This window comes from Watersipora subatra, chromosome 6 (assembly GCF_963576615.1).
Source record: "Watersipora subatra chromosome 6, tzWatSuba1.1, whole genome shotgun sequence".
Lineage (NCBI taxonomy): Eukaryota > Metazoa > Bryozoa > Gymnolaemata > Cheilostomatida > Watersiporidae > Watersipora > Watersipora subatra.
This window is the reverse complement of record NC_088713.1, coordinates 30,329,865-30,349,630: the sequence shown is the minus strand read 5'-3', so window position 1 is coordinate 30,349,630 and position 19,766 is coordinate 30,329,865. Positions and strand designations below refer to the sequence as shown.

Here is a 19,766-nt window from a genome sequence, read left to right as displayed (position 1 = left end):
CTACGCTGGGCCTACAAGCAGATGATTTCATAGGGTGTCATAGTAGAGCGATGGTTGCGCTACCTATCATGTCAAGACATGTTTGCAAAGGAAGCAACAGGAAAGGAAGACGTATGTGCCTGGGTGCCTGGACAAGTGCGATGCCGGTGGTCACCTAGACCGTTTCCATGGCACAAAAGTAGCACATCGCACAGGGGTTTACAGGTGTTTTACACTGAATGCCAACAGAATGAGGGTGATATGGCTGTTTTCATGATGATAATGCAGCACCATATGGGGGTGTGTCTCTATCACTGTATGGAAACTAAGAACAATATTAGAAACAGTAAATATATTCTATGTAACAACTTCAAGTCAGACACAATGCCCTTTGCTAATGACCAAGGCAGATACAAACAAGATAACCTCGACTTTGGTGATCAGTTACAAGTCTGGAAATTGTTTGCTAAGTTTCTATTTAGTTTAAACTTAAAGGTTGACTTGCAAGAAAATTCACATTACAGTTATTTGATATCAAAAAGTTCACCATGTCTTACTTTGTTGTGTTGTAGGTGCAAAATATGTGGAAATGTGAGTACAAGCTGGTAAAAGCTAAAAAATGAACTGTTAATCGTAGCCATCACAAAAACGCCGGAGGATGGACTCTCTTTATTTCGATGACGTACTCAACTCGACGTGCTGTTATCACGTGAATTGAAAGGCCAATAAAAGGCTTAATATAAAACTTCTCAAAGCTCTAGTTTATGACAAACATTTTGGGTTCTACCGGAAAGCCCTTATTAAATATAGATGCTCACTACTTTACAGTTTCGTTTCAGCTTGGTCTAATCATTTAATCGTAATCTGATCATGTGACCCATACTTCCTGCCAAATAGCTCGAACACTTTCTGCAGCATTTTTCGACTATCGCAGGTGATCAACAGGCTCTTCAAGTTTATTAGAGGATGATATGTACTCTTTCCAGCTAAGGTTAATCTCTTAAACTAATTTTTAGGCTAAGTTTTGAGATATCAGTGCTCAAAGTGACAGCATTACAATGATGATTAAATAGACGTGTAAGGACAATAGACAGGGTTTAATTGAATGCGTGAAGTATATTTTTGAAAATTTTTCGATGAATAAGGTTGCGTGGAAGTGTAAACAGAAGCCATCGTTTTTATATACTTTCCATTTGAGCGGTTTTTGAAAGGGATTCCAATCTACGGCGTTTTCGTGATGGCTGCAATTAACTGTTCGTTTATTAGCTTTTAAGAGCTTGTAATCACGTTTCCACATATTTTTCACCTGCAATACAGCAGAGTAAGGCAAGGTGAATCTTTTGATACCAAATAACTGTAATGTGAATTTTGTTGTAAGTAAACCTTTAATACGATTTTGTGGGCTCTTTTCTTCTGATCCCTTGATATAATGGGCTCGTAAAGATCAATGATTGTCAAAGTGGCGGTCAAATGAAGGTGGCGTTTAAATGGAAGGCGGCGCTCTATTTTTCACCCCTACTCTCACGGTGGCGGTCAAATAAAGGTGGCGTTCAAATAGAGGTGGTGTTCAAATAAAGGTGGCGTTCAAATAGAGGTGGCGTTCAAATAGAGGTGGCGTTCAAATAGAGGTGGCGTTCAATTAGAGGATTTTGTTGCAAATCAACCTTTAACATTGTTTCTTACGGGGAAAATGGGTTTTAAGTTTAAAGTTTAGACCTTTAAAGTTTAAACCTTTAAAATTTATTACTTTTAAACTGCGTAATTCGCGAAGGTATTTACGTGAATAGCGACGTCAATAGTCCTACGTATGGTTTATAAGTGATGGTTTATGGTATATGTTCTCCTCACCATCGGGTACTTATATGTTTATTCAGCATTTAGAAAAAACAATTGGACAATTTCTAACCAAACTATCTTTAAATCATTGAAAACATTTGTTTGAAGCTATATTTGCAGTTTTAGTTTAACAACTATAAGCAAATATAAAATCAATTCTGTCAACAGAGACGCATAACATTGCAATTCGATTGCATTAGCCGATGTCATAATGAAAAGGACAAACAGGGAGTATGACTATTGGCTGTTTTTTTGGAGAACTATTTTTCTTCTAAGCGTTTTAACTGTGACTTAGTTTTATCGATTTTAATCCTGAAGCATCTTGGTAGTCAGATCACTTAAACCAACAAACTCAAATGATAGAAAAATATTTACCCTTGCATCTACACATAACTACACAAAGTTTGACACGAGCGACCTTTAACAAAAACTATGTGTACAAAATACATTATCATTGGAGTTGTCTGTTTTCCATAGATCCACAGGCGCTACAGAGGTTGCAGAGCAAACTCGAGTTTGTTAATGGAAAACTTATAGAGAGGGACTATGAGTTGAAGAGTCTCCGAGACCGCTTGCAGCAGGCTCAAACTGAGAACGAACAGGAAAAGCATGTGTGAGTATACTCTACGTTTTCCTTGTTGACGAGGAGGTCAATTAATCGCTTGCCCACTTTGGATGAGCCATGCTTGTTAGCCCTTTAAAGGTTGACTTGCAACAAAATTCACATTACAGTTATTTGGTATCATAAGATTCACCATGTCTTACTCCGTTGTGTTGTAGGTGCAAAATATATGGAAATGTGATTACAAGCTCTTAAAAGCTAAAAAACGAACAGTTAATCGCAGCCACACGAAACCGCCGTAGTTTGGATTCGCTTTCCAAAACGGTTCAAATGAGACATAGTTGTTACAGGATGGTTTCTGTTTACACTTGCATGCAACCTCATTTGTTGAAATATTTTCACAAATATACTTCACGCGTTCAATAAAACCATGTCTATTGTTCTTACACGTCTGTTTTATCGTCATTGTAATGCTGTCAATGACGATATGCTACGATATGTTTTATAGTGAGCTTTTTATTGGCCTTTCAATACATGTGAGAACATCATGTGACAAGACGATAACCAAACTGTAATGACAACGTCAGATAAATAAAGAGATTTCAATCTACGGCGGCTTTTCGTTTTTGAGCTGTTAAGAGCTTGTAATCACATGTCCACATATTTGGCACCTACAACACAACAGAGTAAGACATGGTGAATCTTTTGATACCAAATAACTGTAATGTGAATTTTGTTGCAAGTCAACCTTTAAGCATGTCAATGATAAGTTGCTAATTAGTGTTGGAACACTTTGGGAATATGATAGGTGTCAAAAAGAGTGAATCACTAGTAGGCCACCTACTAGTAGGCCACCATGTAGTAGGCCACCTAATCACTATGCGTCTATTATGTTGATGATTTGGAGTTGTGTGCATTTGGGGTTACCGAGTGACAAGCGTTACAAAAGATAGGGGTATCTGCAGCATAAGTCGTAAGTCATAACTCAGCAGAACTACTCATGGAGCATTCAGAACTACTCAAATTGAAACAAGAACGAGTGAAGTGTGAAAAATGTATAAAATGGAATAGCTTGTGCGGCATTCACTTGCGCATCATTCGTAAGTACCATTTCCATCTTTCACAATCATGAACCATTCGATGACAGTTTGAGCGTAACAGAACCCGCTCGAATTGCGGGTTTCGCCGCTTCCATTTCATGGACGATTCAAACTTGCTGATTGACCGCGTGACGGAAACATGGAGTATATGAGAAAGATAAAATAATGCTGGCTTTTAGTCGTTACAAAGCTGTTTCGTCGCTATCGAACTGTTTGATGTCGATAGCCAATCACAATTGATGAGCATCATTTTAGTAGCTGAAAGAGACAATAAAATTCTTTTAAATTCTCAAATATGTTTTCGATTCAAGTTTTAATATTCATCATGGGAATGTCTATTGAAACACTTTTTGCGCAGTACTCAACGTGCGCACAACTCCAAATTCGCTGTTATAGTTATTAGTTTAATTAATTAAATTAATCTAATCAGTGCAATTTGAATAATTAAATATATGTTGAGTATTGTAAGGCCTGACTGCATGCTCTGGTGAAATGCATAGTTTACGAAAAGTGCAAATATTTGCTGTGACTACACACCATACGCTGATAAATGATACATTCCCTTGACAAATACATTAACCAATGAGAATTGGCCTCAGTCCTTGAAGGCTATGACATCATTTCTTATACTGCTATACTCCTATACTGCTCATTTCCTATATTGGAGTATAGACAAAATATTAAATATCGCTGATGAGTTATCAACAGTAACCTTTGTAACATTTGGTCTTCTGGTTGCGGTCATATATTTTTGCCTATAGTCTTTTAGTCTCGTGCTTGTTAATGATAAAAATCAGCCAAATATAAAAATTATTCGGCTTCTTTAAATCAATAAAACTAAAGAAAATATGGAGGTCTGAATTCATATAAATACCTACTGAATTTTTTGCGCAGTTCCAATTTCTACCAGTGGCTATGAATTGGCTAGGAGTATATCTTTGTTCCTATATAGATAGTTGTTTAATTGAGGGCGTGTCTAAGTGAGGGCGTGTCCAAGTGAGGGCCTGTCTAAGTGTGGGCCTGTCTAAGTGTGGGCCTGTCTAAGTGAGGGCCTGTATAAGTGAGGGCCTGTATAAGTGAGGGCCTGTATAAGTGAGGGCCTGTATAAGTGAGAGCCTGTCTAAAGCCTGGTTCTCATATACGTCGCACAGCACCGAAGGCTATTAGCGATTAAATGGGAACGTATGCGCCGGGTACCGCCGAAGACCGCCGGTAGTTGCCGGCGGCACCGCAATAGTTGAGCGCTGTTCAAATTTCGCAAACGCGCAGGCAAAACCTTCCCGAAATGCACTGTACGGGTGAAGGTCACCATTAGAGAAACGGCATGGCAAGGGAACATTTTATTTGATTACGCAATTATGTTTATGATATTATTAACGATGTGGCTTTTATGTGAACAGTTGTCGCCAAGCCTAGCGTCGCAAGCGTTTTGCTGCGCATGTTACCGCCGGAGTCTCGCAATCGATATGGGAACCAGGCTTAAGTGAGGGCCTGTCTAAGTGAGGGCCTGTCTAAGTAAGGGTGTGTTTAAGTGAGGGCCTGTCTAACTGAGGGCCTGTCTAAGTGATGGCCTGTCTAAGTGAGGGTGTGTCTAAGTGAGGGTGTGTCTAAGTGAGGGTGTGCCTAAGTGAGGGCCTGTCTAAGTGAGGGCCTGTCTAAGTGAGGGTGTGTCTAAGTGAGTGCCTGTCTAAGTGAGGGTGTGTCTAAGTGAGGGTGTGTCAAGTGAGGGTGTGTCTAAGTGAGGGTGTGCCTAAGTGAGGGCCTGTCTAAGTGAGGGCCTGTCTAAGTGAGGACCTGTCTAAGTGAGGGCGTGTCTAAGTGAGGGCGTGTCCAAGTGAGGACGAAAGCGACTTCCAAATGAAATCAGCTCTTGCTGGCAGCTGATGAAACTTATTTAAGAAATGTATATATTGGCAATTGTTTGTTTTTGGTGACATTGGTTGCTTTGGAAAGGCGAATTGGGTATTTCAGGCGTGTAATTTGTGTGTGCAGTCATTCCTTTAGGACCTGCCAAGCATGTCTGACACCTGTTAAGCGTGTCTCATGCATGATAGGTGTCAGACTGCTTGCTAAGGTTTCAGGTATTTCTATAGACTCTCTGTCATTTTTTCAGTGGACAACAAATGGAAAAATAGAAAGGTGCCTGTAATTGTCAAGAGTATACACTATATAATAATACAATATATAATAATAGAATGTACCACTCCGAAAGTTTGTTGTAATTGTGCGTGTTCCTGAGTGTTGTTGTTTTATAGTTAGAAGTACAAGTTCCTGGAAGCGCTACAAGCATCCAATTGTTGCTTTATATGTAAATTCATTTGATTTGCTTCTGTTTGTTATTTACAAAGTTTTCCGGAAGACTCCAATACATACTACTGTGGATGTAACACTTAGGAGAGAGGACATGACCCTTTCTTATTCCACTAGTAACTAACCTGGTCAGTGCCTCTGCTTACAGACATGAGAGTGATCCCATACATAGCATTAACTCTTCTCAAGCAATAGACTTAGTTCCTAACCTCTTCAAACTGATGCCCCATATACACAAGGATCCTCGTGCTCTGATGCCTCACAGAAGCCTAGGTCATTTTAAGCACAACGGTTTGTAACCTTTTTACTCTCTAGACCAGTTGTAAACTCTATTTCCTCTGTGGGAGGGTCTACTACAACGCTTATTTGCATTTTGCAAATTCTACCGCGGTTGGTTGACTCGAGATATCTTGTTAGGTAGGGGGTAGGATATAAACCTGTCATCTTACTTTGTTAAGTTCAAGGTCAGTTGGCTAATTAGTCAGCATAGCCAATGGCAACTACATTACCTGCCACTGTTTATAAGCCACGTTTTTTATTTCCAGTGCAACGCCGAGCATTCACCTAGTTATCCTTTATATAACAACTAAATACAAATTAATCTTCATCCAGTCTAGGAATTAACACCTAAACACAGGATATTACATAGGAAAAACATGTTTCAATTGTTTTGATGAACAATTGGAATGTAGTGTAGGATAGTCGCCTATCCTCACAAAGTAACAAATATCCATCTAGCGGTTATGATCTGCAATGTAACATTATTATGTACCGTACAGTCTGAAGGTCGTACATTTGAGACTGACGGTAGCGACTAACGCTGGTGGGAGAGAGACCTGACAGCAACACATTTGGCTCTGTTGCCACACTACGTTAGCAACACTCTGTTGCCACACTACGTAACACGTAACTACGTAACACGATAAACTTTAAATTTAATTTAAACGAACTTAGCTTAGTATATACACACTTGAAATAAATTTTAATCTTACATTTCACTAAATTTAATTATTATTATTACATTATAAGTTTCATTCTCATGTTTTTAATTTTCTTGCTGCTTTTGGACTCGCTTCTAGCTGACTGCTCAGCTGGACATGACACAATGAGTTCACAAGTATAGACAGTCATGATAGCCGCCTGACTGCCTCAGAGATAAACGTGTGAACAAATATACAGTCATTCTCTATTACTATCTCTATCTTCGTCAGTTTAGGCCGTGTTACAGCCAGTTAGATCTTTACAATATGGCGATTTAATTGTTTGGTGCGGATCTTTAAGATAGAAGGTTGGAAAAGCGCATCATTTAGAAAGATATCGCCAAACGTATAAACGATATAATCATGTAATGGCGATTTATCTCACAACTAATGATTTTCAGAATGAGCGATACTGAAACTAAAATGCATGGGCCTTCTAGTCTTATAATAAGCTGATCCCATGGCCTGCTACGCACACACATGGGGCATTCATTAAATACATGCTTCTAATCATCACCAACACAAAACAATTACTTTTTATGTTAAAACATGCAAAAAGTATTAACAAAAATTTACAAGTTTTTCTTTTACAAAATCATAGCAATGTATGATATTGCTATGATAATCATAGCAATATCAATCAATCAATCAATCATAGCAATATCGCGATGTATCACGAACCGTCTATTTGCAATCTATTAATACAATCAGTCTATCGAATCGCCTGGTTACTTTTGGAAATCGTGAAGCTCTAGTTATATGTAAACCGCAATATATTATCAACTAGTTATATACTAGTGTTAGCAATACCTTATCATATGTTGTAGCTGACATGGTGTTAGCAGTACCTTATCATGTGTTGTAGCTGACACGGTGTTAGCAGTACCCCATTTATTGCAGCTGACATGGTGTTAGCAGTACCTTATCATGTGTTGTAGCTGACATGGTGTTAGCAGTACCCCATGTGTAGCTGACATGGTGTTAGCAGTACCTCATGTGTTGTAGCTGACATGGTGTTAGCAGTACCCCATGTGTAGCTGACATGGTGTTAGCAGTACCTCATGTGTTGTAGCTGACATGGTGTTAGCAGTACCCCATATGTTGCAGCTGACATGGTTTTAGCAGTGCCTTATCATGTATTGTAGCTGACATGGTGTTAGCAGTACCCCATATGTTGCAGCTGACATGGTATTAGCAGTACCCCATGTGTTGTAGCTGACATGGTGTTAGCAGTACCCCATATGTTGTAGCTGACATGGTGTTAGCAGTACCCCATACCTTGCAGCTGACATGGTGTTAGCAGTACCCTATGTGTTGTAGCTGACATGGTGTTAGCAGTACCCCATGTGTAGCTGACATGGTGTTAGCAGTACCCCATATGTTGCAGCTGACATGGTTTTAGCAGTGCCTTATCATGTATTGTAGCTGACATGGTGTTAGCAGTACCCCATATGTTGCAGCTGACATGGTATTAGCAGTACCCCATGTGTTGTAGCTGACATGGTGTTAGCAGTACCCCATATGTTGTAGCTGACATGGTGTTAGCAGTACCCCATACCTTGCAGCTGACATGGTATTAGCAGTACCCCATATGTTGTAGCTGACATGGTGTTAGCAGTACCCCATATGTTGTAGCTGACATGGTGTTAGCAGTACCCCATACCTTGCAGCTGACATGGTGTTAGCAGTACCCCATGTGTTGTAGCTGACATGGTGTTAGCAGTACCCCATATGTTGTAGCTGACATGGTGTTAGCAGTACCCCATACCTTGCAGCTGACATGGTGTTAGCAGTACCCCATGTGTTGTAGCTGACATGGTGTTAGCAGTACCCCATATGTTGTAGCTGACATGGTGTTAGCAGTACCCCATATGTTGTAGCTGACATGGTGTTAGCAGTACCCCATATGTTGCAGCTGACTTGGTGTTAGCAGTACCCCATGTGTTGTAGCTGACATGGTGTTAGCAGTACCCCATGTGCATAGGGAGAAGGAAGACTACCTTATCAGCACACTCACCTCCCTCTTCACTCAGATGTCCAAGGATGAGCGATCCAAGACGGTGATAGTGGTCATGGTCGCTGAGCCTTTCAACGAGTCCATCTACGATGAAATTGTTGCAGAAGTCTCGGAGAAGTAAGCTTTTCTAGATGCTGACACCATGTCTTAGGCAGCAGTTGCTGCCGCTGATAACCATTAATTCATGTGGAGTCGTTCGACTTGGTACTAGCTACTTGGTAGTGTAGCATTGTTTTTTCATGCTTCGAATAGGCTCGGAGTTGCCTGCTGGTGGTGAATTCGCAGCGTTTAAACTCATGGACACATCTACCATTTCCTTACCATTTCAACGAGAGTAGCACTATAGATCTTTCCCAGGCACGCGATGTATCCATCAAAACAAAACTTGTTAAACTAGACGCGATTTGGGTCAACGTCACTTTTTAATTCATGTGTTGGCAGCTAGCTGTACTCACTTAGCCAGGATGCCTGATCTACCTGATCTACCTCCACTAGGGAGAGCTTAACCGAGTATTAGCGATTCGGATGCATCAGCAGTGAGTGTTTCAATGAGTCGAATGGTACCCTCACAGTATCTACCTTTGCACAGGTTTAGTAAAGTAAAAAGTTTAGTAAAACAAATGGCGTCAAATGCATTTGGATTTCTATGATTGGAACGAAAGCAACTCTAAATCCATTTCAAACACAGTGATTGCCTAGCCAATTCTATTCATCCAACTAGTAAAATGAGACCAGGTTTTAGCATTGATATAAACCACATTCTGGTCCCTCCAGTTCTTAGTTGTATAATCACTCCTACAGACCTGTCTATTAACTCCTACAGACCTGTCTATTAACTACTACAAACCTGTATAATAACTCATACAGACCTGTCTATCAACTCATACATACCTGTCTATCAACTCATACAGACCTGTCTATCAACTCATACGGACCTGTCTATTAACTCCTACAGACCTGTCTATCAACTCATACAGACCTGTCTATCAACTCATACAGACCTGTCTATCAATTCATACGGACCTGTCTATTAACTCCTACAGACCTGTCTATTAACTCCTACAGACCTGTCTATTAACTACAACATACCTGTCGATTCACTACTACAGACCTGTCTATTAACTCCTACAGCCCTGTCTATTAACTACCACAGACCTGTCTATCAACTCATACAGACCTGTCTAATAACTCCTTCAGACCTGTCTAATAACTCCTACAGACCTGTCTATTAACTACTACAGACCTGTCTATTAACTACTGCAGGCCTGTCTATTAACTCCTACACTTCTACACAGCTAAAATGGGGGTTTTTGCACGTACTTTTTTATATTAGTGGCTGAGCGCAAAATTATAGCAACCCCCTAAAAAGTATGACATATGCTGCTTCATTTATGGTTGCAATGTTTAAAATCACCTGAATTAAGAAACTCTATACATCATTTTTATTCAGAATTTGTGAGTAGCTCAAATTTGAAATTGAAACCTAATATATTTCAACTCTATTGTTTTTAATCAACAAAAACCTGATGTATGTCTTTAGTTTGTGGACAAAGCATGAGTATAGAGAAAGTGTTGAGGGTAATTTAAGGCTGGTTCTTGCTCAAGTAAGGGTAAATATGAACTGAACTCTTTGTACAGATGTTGGCTCTGAAGAGGGTTTAGGAATTGAAGGCTAGTTTACTTTGAGTGTTCGTATTAGGGCTCAGTTCAGCTTGTAACTCTTTATAGTCAGAAAATGAAAGATCCTCACAGGTTAATTGTAGGCTATAGATATCAACTGGCAGAGACATGTATCAGCCTCCTCGTGTATATTTATTTAATGGTCTACAGCAAGCTGGAGGTAAATCAACAAATTTCTTGCATTCAAAATGGTTAATGTTGCAGCGCCTGAAGGAAAAGGACATTCGATTCACTGTGAAAGGATTGAATTTATCTTCTCAGCATTCTTACGGGGTGTTTGAAAAATACAACACTTCCCTTTATTCGACCGTCACCTCTAATAAAGCGCCACTCTAGGGGAAGAGTTGAAAAATAGAGTGCCATGGCGTTCAATTAGAGGTTTTACTTATTTGACCGGTATACAGTACCTACTGCCAGCTTATTACTGATATTGATCTGGGAAGCACTGACCGCTGCTGGATGTCAATGGCAGCTGCACTTGAGATTTGAACTGAACAGCGGTTTCGTATTTAGCTTGAGCAGAATACACTGCGTTTCCATGACCCGCATAATTCGCAAACTAGAGCCAATCCGCAAGATATCCGCGTCATGGAAACGACATAAATCCGCAAGCTATCCGCATAAATTCGCAAGCTAAGCGAGTTTTGTGATCCGCAAAACTCTATCGAATCCATCGTGCTTGCGAATCATGGAAACGGTACTAGCGATTAATGCGCATTAGAATATCGTTGGCTATTACATTAAAAACATTTTCATGCTTCAGTCGTTTTTATTTTGATTTCAGCAGTCTCAATGGCCAACGTTCCAAACGATCGCTGCTAAGCTAAGCTGACAAGACTGCTTAGCTATTTATGGAGTCATTAATACTTGACTTACGGGGTCAAGTACTGGTGTTAAATCCACATCACCAGGTGTTCATTGAAACACTTGATTGCTAAGTAACTCAACTTGCTGGATGGATCGTTCAATTATGTGAATCATGCAGATTAAGCGAGTCATGGAAACATAGTGATAGTCAGGACATTGCATAACACGTAGTAAGAACCTTCAACATGACCCATCGACCTTCTGAACAGAACAAAACTTCTGTCGTGTTTCTAGTATCTATTGTATATTGACCACAACTTACTTGGTCTCAGATATCTTTTATCAAGTTATGATGTGCTGTGACATTCTAAACACGGGATTATGCCGTCATGCTATTGGCTGTTAGCTCTCATGCGCATAGGGAGAGGTTTTAACTTTTGAATTATTCAATGAACAAGTAATGAAGAAAAACTAAACTACCGTGAAAACCTCTAATTGAACTTCACTTCTATTTGAACGCATTAAACATCAACCTTAAATTGACCCATAGAGTCACCTTAAATTGACCCATAGAACCACCTTAAATTGACCCATAGAACCACCTTAAATTGACCCATAGAGCCACCTTAAATTGACCCATAGAGCCACCTTAAATTGACCCATATAGCCACCTTAAATTGACCCATAGAGCCACCTTAAATTGACCCATAGAGCCACCTTGAATTGACCCATAGAGCCACCTTAAATTGACCCATAGAGCCACCTTAAATTGACCCATAGAGCCACCTTAAATTGACCCATAGAGCCACCTTAAATTGACCCATAGAACCACCTTAAATTGACCCATAGAGCCACCTTGAATTTACCCATAGAGCTACCTTAAATTGACCCATAGAGCCACCTTAAATTGACCCATAGAGCCACCTTGAATTTACCCATAGAGCTACCTTAAATTGACCCATAGAGCCACCTTAAATTGACCCATAGAGCCACCTTAAATTGACCCATAGAGCCACCTTAAATTGACCCATAGAGCCACCTTAAATTGACCCATAGAACCACCTTGAATTGACCCATAGAGCCACCTTAAATTGACCCATAGAACCACCTTAAATTGACCCATAGAGCCACCTTAAATTGACCCATAGAACCACCTTAAATTGACCCATAGAGCCACCTTAAATTGACCCATAGCCACCTTAAATTGACCCATAGAGCCACCTTAAATTGACCCATAGAGCCACCTTAAATTGACCCATAGAACCACCTTAAATTGACCCATAGAGCCACCTTAAATTGACCCATAGAGCCACCTTAAATTGACCCATAGAGCCACCTTAAATTGACCCATAGAGCCACCTTAAATTGACCCATAGAGCCACCTTAAATTGACCCATAGAGCGCCATGGTGAAGCTTATGATACAGAGAATCTTTTTCAAATCATTTTTAAATACTTTATTCGCAAAATAGTTCATTTAATTAATTTAATAGTTCATTTAATGAATTTAATAGTTCATTTAATGAATTTAATAGTGCAATAATGTATTTAATGCAACAACTACAGTCATGGACAACTTCTGACATACGGAAGTTTGTATTTAATTTTATCGGACAGATAAGAACAAACTACTTGGCATCAGCCGTGGCTTTGAAAAAGGCTGTTTGGGTTAGAAGAGAATATCATACGTTGAAGGATTGTATTCTACCTCTCTAGGAGCACAGCATGCTCTCAACAAGGTTTTGGAGCCAATAATCTAGGCTCTGAAGATGGACTCTTTCATCTGTCAGATTCTGGCTTGTTTCTGCTGACTATGTCCTTAATCCTCTATAGGAATAAGGTCGGGTGACTGAGCAGTTCAATTTGGTTATACTGGAACCAAGTCTTTACAATATGTGCGGCATGGCAGTGGGCGTTTTACAGCCAATAAAAACTTTAAAACTCCATCGCTGTCTACACAACGTCTGCGAGGTTATACGTCTGCATGGCGTATAACTCAGGGCATCACATTGTTTCATTTCTACTATAATCCTATTACAAAAATCAAGGATATCTCGGAAGCAGGCAACTTCTCAGTCACTCAAAGATTTGGCTTTAATTTGGCAGGTCAGCACCGCAGATGAGAACTATACGTCATCAGACAGAACGTTTTGTAGGGTTCAAGTAGATGTATAGATTGATACAATTGGATTTGATGGGTAGTTGATGATATCATTTTCAACAAGCCATATTTGGAGCCTATTGAACAATAGGAATTCTCAAGAAGTGCTAAACATTAATAGCATAACTGTATGTATAAGTGGTTGATTCATGATAATAATGTTGATTTAAGTCTTAAGAGAAAATGTCCGTGAGTTTGCAAGTAATTCATTATTGAACCAACTTAATACCAAAGCGAAAATAAATATCCTGGAGTCGCTAGTTAATATTTTTATATTGAAAAGGGTCATGAGGTGACGTTAATAACAGGGCGTTATTTCATCCTTAAGAACAGTTCTATCCTACCATTAGCCAATCAATGTGGCTTAATGCGCTGATGTAGGAGTTATGGTTCCTTTAAAGCTGTGCTGGTAGTTAATTTCCTTAAAGTAACTGAAGATCTTATACATCCAAAATCATTGTTGGATCACAGGCTAATGTAGTGGCAAGTACATTTTACACATTTGTTTACCTGTTGTGGTTGTCTATTGTACAAGTTGAGCGTTCAGCAAACTTGACTTATTATATATCAATATATATTCATATTATATATAATTAATATACTGTATATACAAAAAATGACTAATGTATTTCAATTTATTATTCTTTATTCATCTCCAAGTAATTTTGCTTTAGATTCTCATCACAAATAAAAGAGGGAGACTTGGAAGTTATCCTCCCACCTGCCAAGTGGTACCCTGATCTTGACCATTTGCCTGAGAAATGGGGAGATGATGCTACACGTGCAAAGTAGGTTTTTGACTGCACGTTGGCTGCATATGTTTTTGTTAATATATATCATTCCCATGCGCAATGCTGTCAGCCAACAGCATTGGATTCCCATGCATACAGGGTTGGAAAAAACCACGGTTTTTATGAAAAAACCAGGTTTTTTTGGTTTAAACCGGTTTTTATGATTTAAACCGGTTTTTATGGTTTTTATAATTTTACCAAGGTTTTTGCAATTTTAAGTCTAATTAACATCACTTACTATAGCTGCATGATTGAGTATTGAACATACATATGTAGAATCATCTGTTAAAGATGGTACTGTGGGAGTTATTAAGGGAAAAAAGAGAGAAAACATGGAATTTCAGAATGAGTCTTAAATCAAACATGATCGATGAAATACAGAGCAAAAATCTTGTCACATAAAGTGAATATTTTACATGCAGCTCTATGTATGAGTAGCAACTTTAATCCCAGTGATTAGTCGTGTGGTAGTGTAGAGCAGAGCATAATGCAGATGCATTGCTAATGTTTGGAGAAGTGGCAGATGACTCAACTTCTATCACCTGAATACTAGCATCACTGTCTAAATTGGTGTTTTCAGCTTGACATTTTGCTACGTGAGCTTTAAGCCTATCTGCGTGACCTCGCGTTTCGACAGCACACCTACTACATTTTGCCTTAAAACCTTTGCCTTTTGCAGTTTGAGTGAAAAACTGCCAAACGGGATCCGGCTTGAAAGACATGTTGGAAGTTTGAGGCACAACTTTAACTTTTCAAAGAGCAAAAACTTGATAAACTAAATTCTAACAGTCCAACTATTTTGGCTTGTGCCCAATAAATGAAATATTAGTTTGCAAACTTGAAGCTTTTGCCCAAAAGGATTTTATTGTTTTAATTTCTAATTATAAGTAATCCTTTCTCACTGGCCAGACTTGAGAAAGTATTCATACATTATTAGAGACGATGATTGGATTAATATATTTCACATGGATTTTATATTTCATCAGTAAAGAGATCATCATATCACTTGATAAAACCAATTGAAAATGAAATTCACTGATTCATTGTTGTGCTAGGATTTCATGTAGTTTCAACTTGAGCTCTGCCATCAATTTATTACTGTGTCCTAAATAAACTTCCACAGCTGATAATTACATATAATTGCATTTCTACCGCACATGAGCCACTAGGAGCTTAAAATATTATGTTTTTCACAAAAAATAATGAAAAAACTGAAAAAACTATAAAAACCGGTTTTTTTCGGGCTGGTTTAAACCACTCGGTTTAACCCATTGGTTTAAACCAAGCCAACCCTGCATGCATACCAAGCATTCTTTAGCTTCTGCTCAACAAGAACACCAGAATCATCCGATACATAAACTATTATGAATCCTTTGATGTTGCACAGCAACTCGAACAGAACTCGGTATCAAATGGTGGTTTATTTTCTAGTTCAAGTAATCTGTCAAAAAACCGTTACCGAGTTCCATTCCGGTTTTTTGCACTCAAAAATCATTATTCACTTACCCTAGGACACATTTATTTCGCTAGTATTTAGTTTCGTGAGTAGCACACAGAGTAAAATTTCGTTGCAACTTAATTTCGCGGCTCTGATGAGTGCGAAAATATAGCGATGTGAAAATAGATGCAGTGGAAAAAACAGATTGTATTCCTCAGGTCCAGTTTGCTAATAAGAAAAAAAATTCAATTTGGGACTAGTTCGTATTTGTAAACCGCAGGTTGAAATGTGTGGGTGAGATCGATAATTCAATTTGATCACTTGCTGCCATTTGTTTCTTGGACTATCAACGATGTCTAGGTCCCTCCCGCCGTGACTTTCACACTCGAATCCCAAGAAGAAGAAAATAGATAGGTAACAACCAACTTCACAACCAAAACTGTATAACCCTTTCGCTGCCATAAACGCATTTATGCGTTTTCTAGGGGCCACTGCTATAAAAGCATTTTGGGACTTTCTCAGCAATTGCGTGGTAACCTGATTTTATTATTCGTTGACCACATAACCCACGGTCTTTACGAGTTTTATGAGATTGACTGTGTTGTCCGAAGATTTCGCTATAAAATCAGCCTAAAACAACGAAGCAATTTTAAACTTTTGTTTGAGAATTTCTAATCTAAAAACGAACATCTTTCTGTGAGTTCATTAACTACCATGCTCGAGTCATAAAACAGGTAATTAGTTGTTGATGACATTATAGCTAATCAATATTTAGATTTTTGTGATTATACAGATAATTAAAGTAGCAGCACTGTCTTTAATGTGTCTGTTCACAACCAAAACTGTATAATGTGGTTGGACCTGGTGAGGGTTGATATTTTTTTGGTTGGCAATAAAATTCATCATTAAAATAATTATTCTTCAATTTTATGACTTCACCTACCAGACTTTCATCCTCATCAGTTACAAATTCAGTGACTAAACTGATATCATCTTAATTTGCTTTGCCATGCTGCTCAGTCGGTGTATTAGCTATAATGAGTTTACCAGAAATTTCCCATTGAGCCCAATCACAGACGAAAATTGTCTGCATTTCTAATATGAAGATTTTATTGTGGATATCAATGAACAAAGCTATTTAATTTCGCGTTATCGCTCGTTCATTATGATAGTTTAGTTTCGCTCATGAAATTTTCGCGAGAGGATGACACCGCGAAAATGCGAAAGTTAGATGACGCGAATACATAAGTGTCCTAGGGTATCTGACTGTTGTAGTATTTTTCGGAGTTGTTCTCTCATTTTTTGGTTGGCAGAAATAGAAAGGAATACTTGGCGAGCACTTGGCGGTTATGTCAGCTATTGAAATGCAAACGGTCATGTATGGTCATGTCATGCAAACGGCCCTTTTGTATAAATTTATAGTTTCAAGTACTGAATACAATTCAAAATTTAGCGATACGATATGAGCTTTGAGTTATATTCAACATGTTAGCTACCAACGAATAGATTTTGGGAGTTGCTCTCTTCTTTCTCTTGTTCTGATTGAGTCTAGTTGGCATTTCCGCTGAGTAACAATGTCAGGGTTTTTTCAAATTCATGTAGAAGCCTGCCATTTTGTATAGTGCTATTATATTGTATTATGTACTATTATATTATATATATTCTATTTTGCTAGAGACTCTAATACGTCCACTTTTCAATTTCAACTAAATTATTATCGCGAATGATCTTCAAAGGCTCAACTGTTAATTTTTAAAATTGAGGTCCAAATTGAAGACATGTCACCAATCAACAGATGACAATTTAGTCTCACTGAATAACATTTGGGATCCTAACTTTTACCTGTCGGCTGCTAGTTTAACTATTTCCGTACGGAAATCCTTTATACTGGCCTGAGTACTTACATAGGATCATTGTTAACAGAGTTAACAATGATGTTAACAATGATCTTGATCAATGATAATTAAGAATTAGAGAGTTAACAGATCAACACAAATTTTTGCCACAATAAATTTAGGGTATTGGTTATTATATTGCAAAAAAATGAACCAGTTAGTTTTCTTTTTACCACTAATGTTAATCCATGACTCCCAAATGTTCATTGAAATTTGTTAACAATTAAATTTGTTAATTGTGCAATGAACAATGTTAACGTAGTTAACAATTGAGTTATCATTTTGCCAAACAAAAACTAATCAGTTTGCTTTTTGCTCAGAATTTACTCAGAATAAAATCGTAGATTCCAATTTTCTTTGCTTCCAGTTCAGAATAGATGAAAAAGAAAATTGTAAAACAGTGATCTAATCAGATTTCTGCTTGTAAAACTATTCAACATTTGGATTCAAAAGTTTTTAATAACTATATTATTACATTAGAGAGTGGTGTCAGTGTTTTGGTCAAACTGAACATAATGGCGATTCAAGTTTTTCTAATGCATTGATGCTTGTTATCTGCTTGACTCCATAGAACTGTCATAGACTCCATAGAACTGTCATAGACTCCATAGAACTGTCATAGACTCCATAGAACTGTCATTGACTCCACAGAACTGTCAGTAAAATCATTTCTAACCTTTGCCATTCTTACCAAAATATTTTATCCTCAGTTCTCCCAAATTCTTCTCACAGTACGGGAGGTATCTGTGTTTGCAGGTGGAGGACCAAGCAAAATTTAGACTATGCATTTATGATGTTATACTGCAGTCATATTGGGGAGCTGTATGTGCAGGTGAGGATAAGCTTGTGTATTAAAAAGTAAGCGAGTCTAATCAGAGCTTTTGTAACCTGAAGATAAGTTTTAAGTTGGAAGGAAAAAAGTGCTGAACGAACCTCTTTTTATTTTGTACCCTGTTTTGATGACTAAATGTTTTATGAAAAGTTTGTTAATTGTCAAATGCTTGAGGCGCTTAATAGAAAACAAGTGTTCAAGTGACAAGATGATGATGTATGTACTTTCCATAAGCATACAACAACGACTTTCCGTAATCAACAACAAAAATGTTTTTCATTACGTACCAAGAGCAAAAAACGAAATAAAAAGACAAACGAGGAGTTGAGTGAGTTAACCAAATGTTTTAAAAGGCTGGTAATCTAATAGTACTGCAGAGGAGTCGGGATAGTGAATTGTACGTTGTAGTAACAGAAAGTTTATAAACTGAAACATTTGATGATGGATGTAGTATGTTGGTGTCACGAAATAGAAAATATTTGTCATATGTGAGGGAGGATAACTACAAATATTCTGGGCATAGTTTACGCAGGATTTTGAAGCCTGTAAGATAAATGCAGAAACAATCCGTACTATTACTAGCAGTACGGATTACTAGCTGTACGGATTACTAGCAGTACGGATTACTAGCAGTACAGATTACTAGCAGTACGGATTACTAGCAGTACAGATTACTAGCAGTACATATTACTAGCAGTACGGATTACTAGCAGTACGGATTACTAGCAGTACGGATTACTAGCAGTACGGATTACTAGCAGTACGGATTACTAGCAGTACGGATTACTAGCAGTACAGATTACTAGCAGTACATATTACTAGCAGTATGGATTACTAGCAGTATGGATTACTAGCAGTACGGATTACTAGCAGTACGGATTACTAGCAGTATGGATTACTAGCAGTACGAATTACTAGCAGTACGGATTACTAGCAGTACGGATTACTAGCAGTACGGATTACTAGCAGTACGGATTACTATCAGTACAAGTTACTAGCAGTACAGATTACTAGTAGTACAGATTACTAGCAGTACGGATTACTAGCAGTACGGATTACTAGCAGTACGGATTACTAGCAGTACAGATTACTAGCAGTACAGATTACTAGCAGTACAGATTACTAGCAGTACAGATTACTAGCAGTACATTACTAGCAGTACATATTACTAGCAGTACAGATTACTAGCAATACAGATTACTAGCAATACAGATTACTAGCAATACAGACTACTAGCAGTACAGACTACTAGCAGTACAGATTACTAGCAGTACAGATTACTAGCAGTACAGATTACTAGCAGTACAGATTACTAGCATTACAGATTACTGGCAGTACAGATTACTGGCAGTACAGATTACTAGCAGTACAGATTACTA

General features: G+C 38.3%; 1 protein-coding gene across 1 annotated transcript in view; it reads left to right on the top strand.

Annotated features, from left to right (window-relative positions):
* LOC137398520 (alpha-1,3-mannosyl-glycoprotein 4-beta-N-acetylglucosaminyltransferase A-like) overlaps positions 1 to 19,766 on the top strand; it is an 83,398-nt gene that overhangs the window by 29,573 nt on the left and 34,059 nt on the right. The window contains exons 3-7 of the mRNA XM_068084639.1: positions 2,293 to 2,428; positions 5,936 to 6,078; positions 8,718 to 8,901; positions 14,106 to 14,219; positions 18,312 to 18,387. Coding sequence (XP_067940740.1) covers positions 2,293 to 2,428; positions 5,936 to 6,078; positions 8,718 to 8,901; positions 14,106 to 14,219; positions 18,312 to 18,387 — 653 coding nt within the window. The remainder of the gene's footprint in view (positions 1 to 2,292; positions 2,429 to 5,935; positions 6,079 to 8,717; positions 8,902 to 14,105; positions 14,220 to 18,311; positions 18,388 to 19,766) is intronic.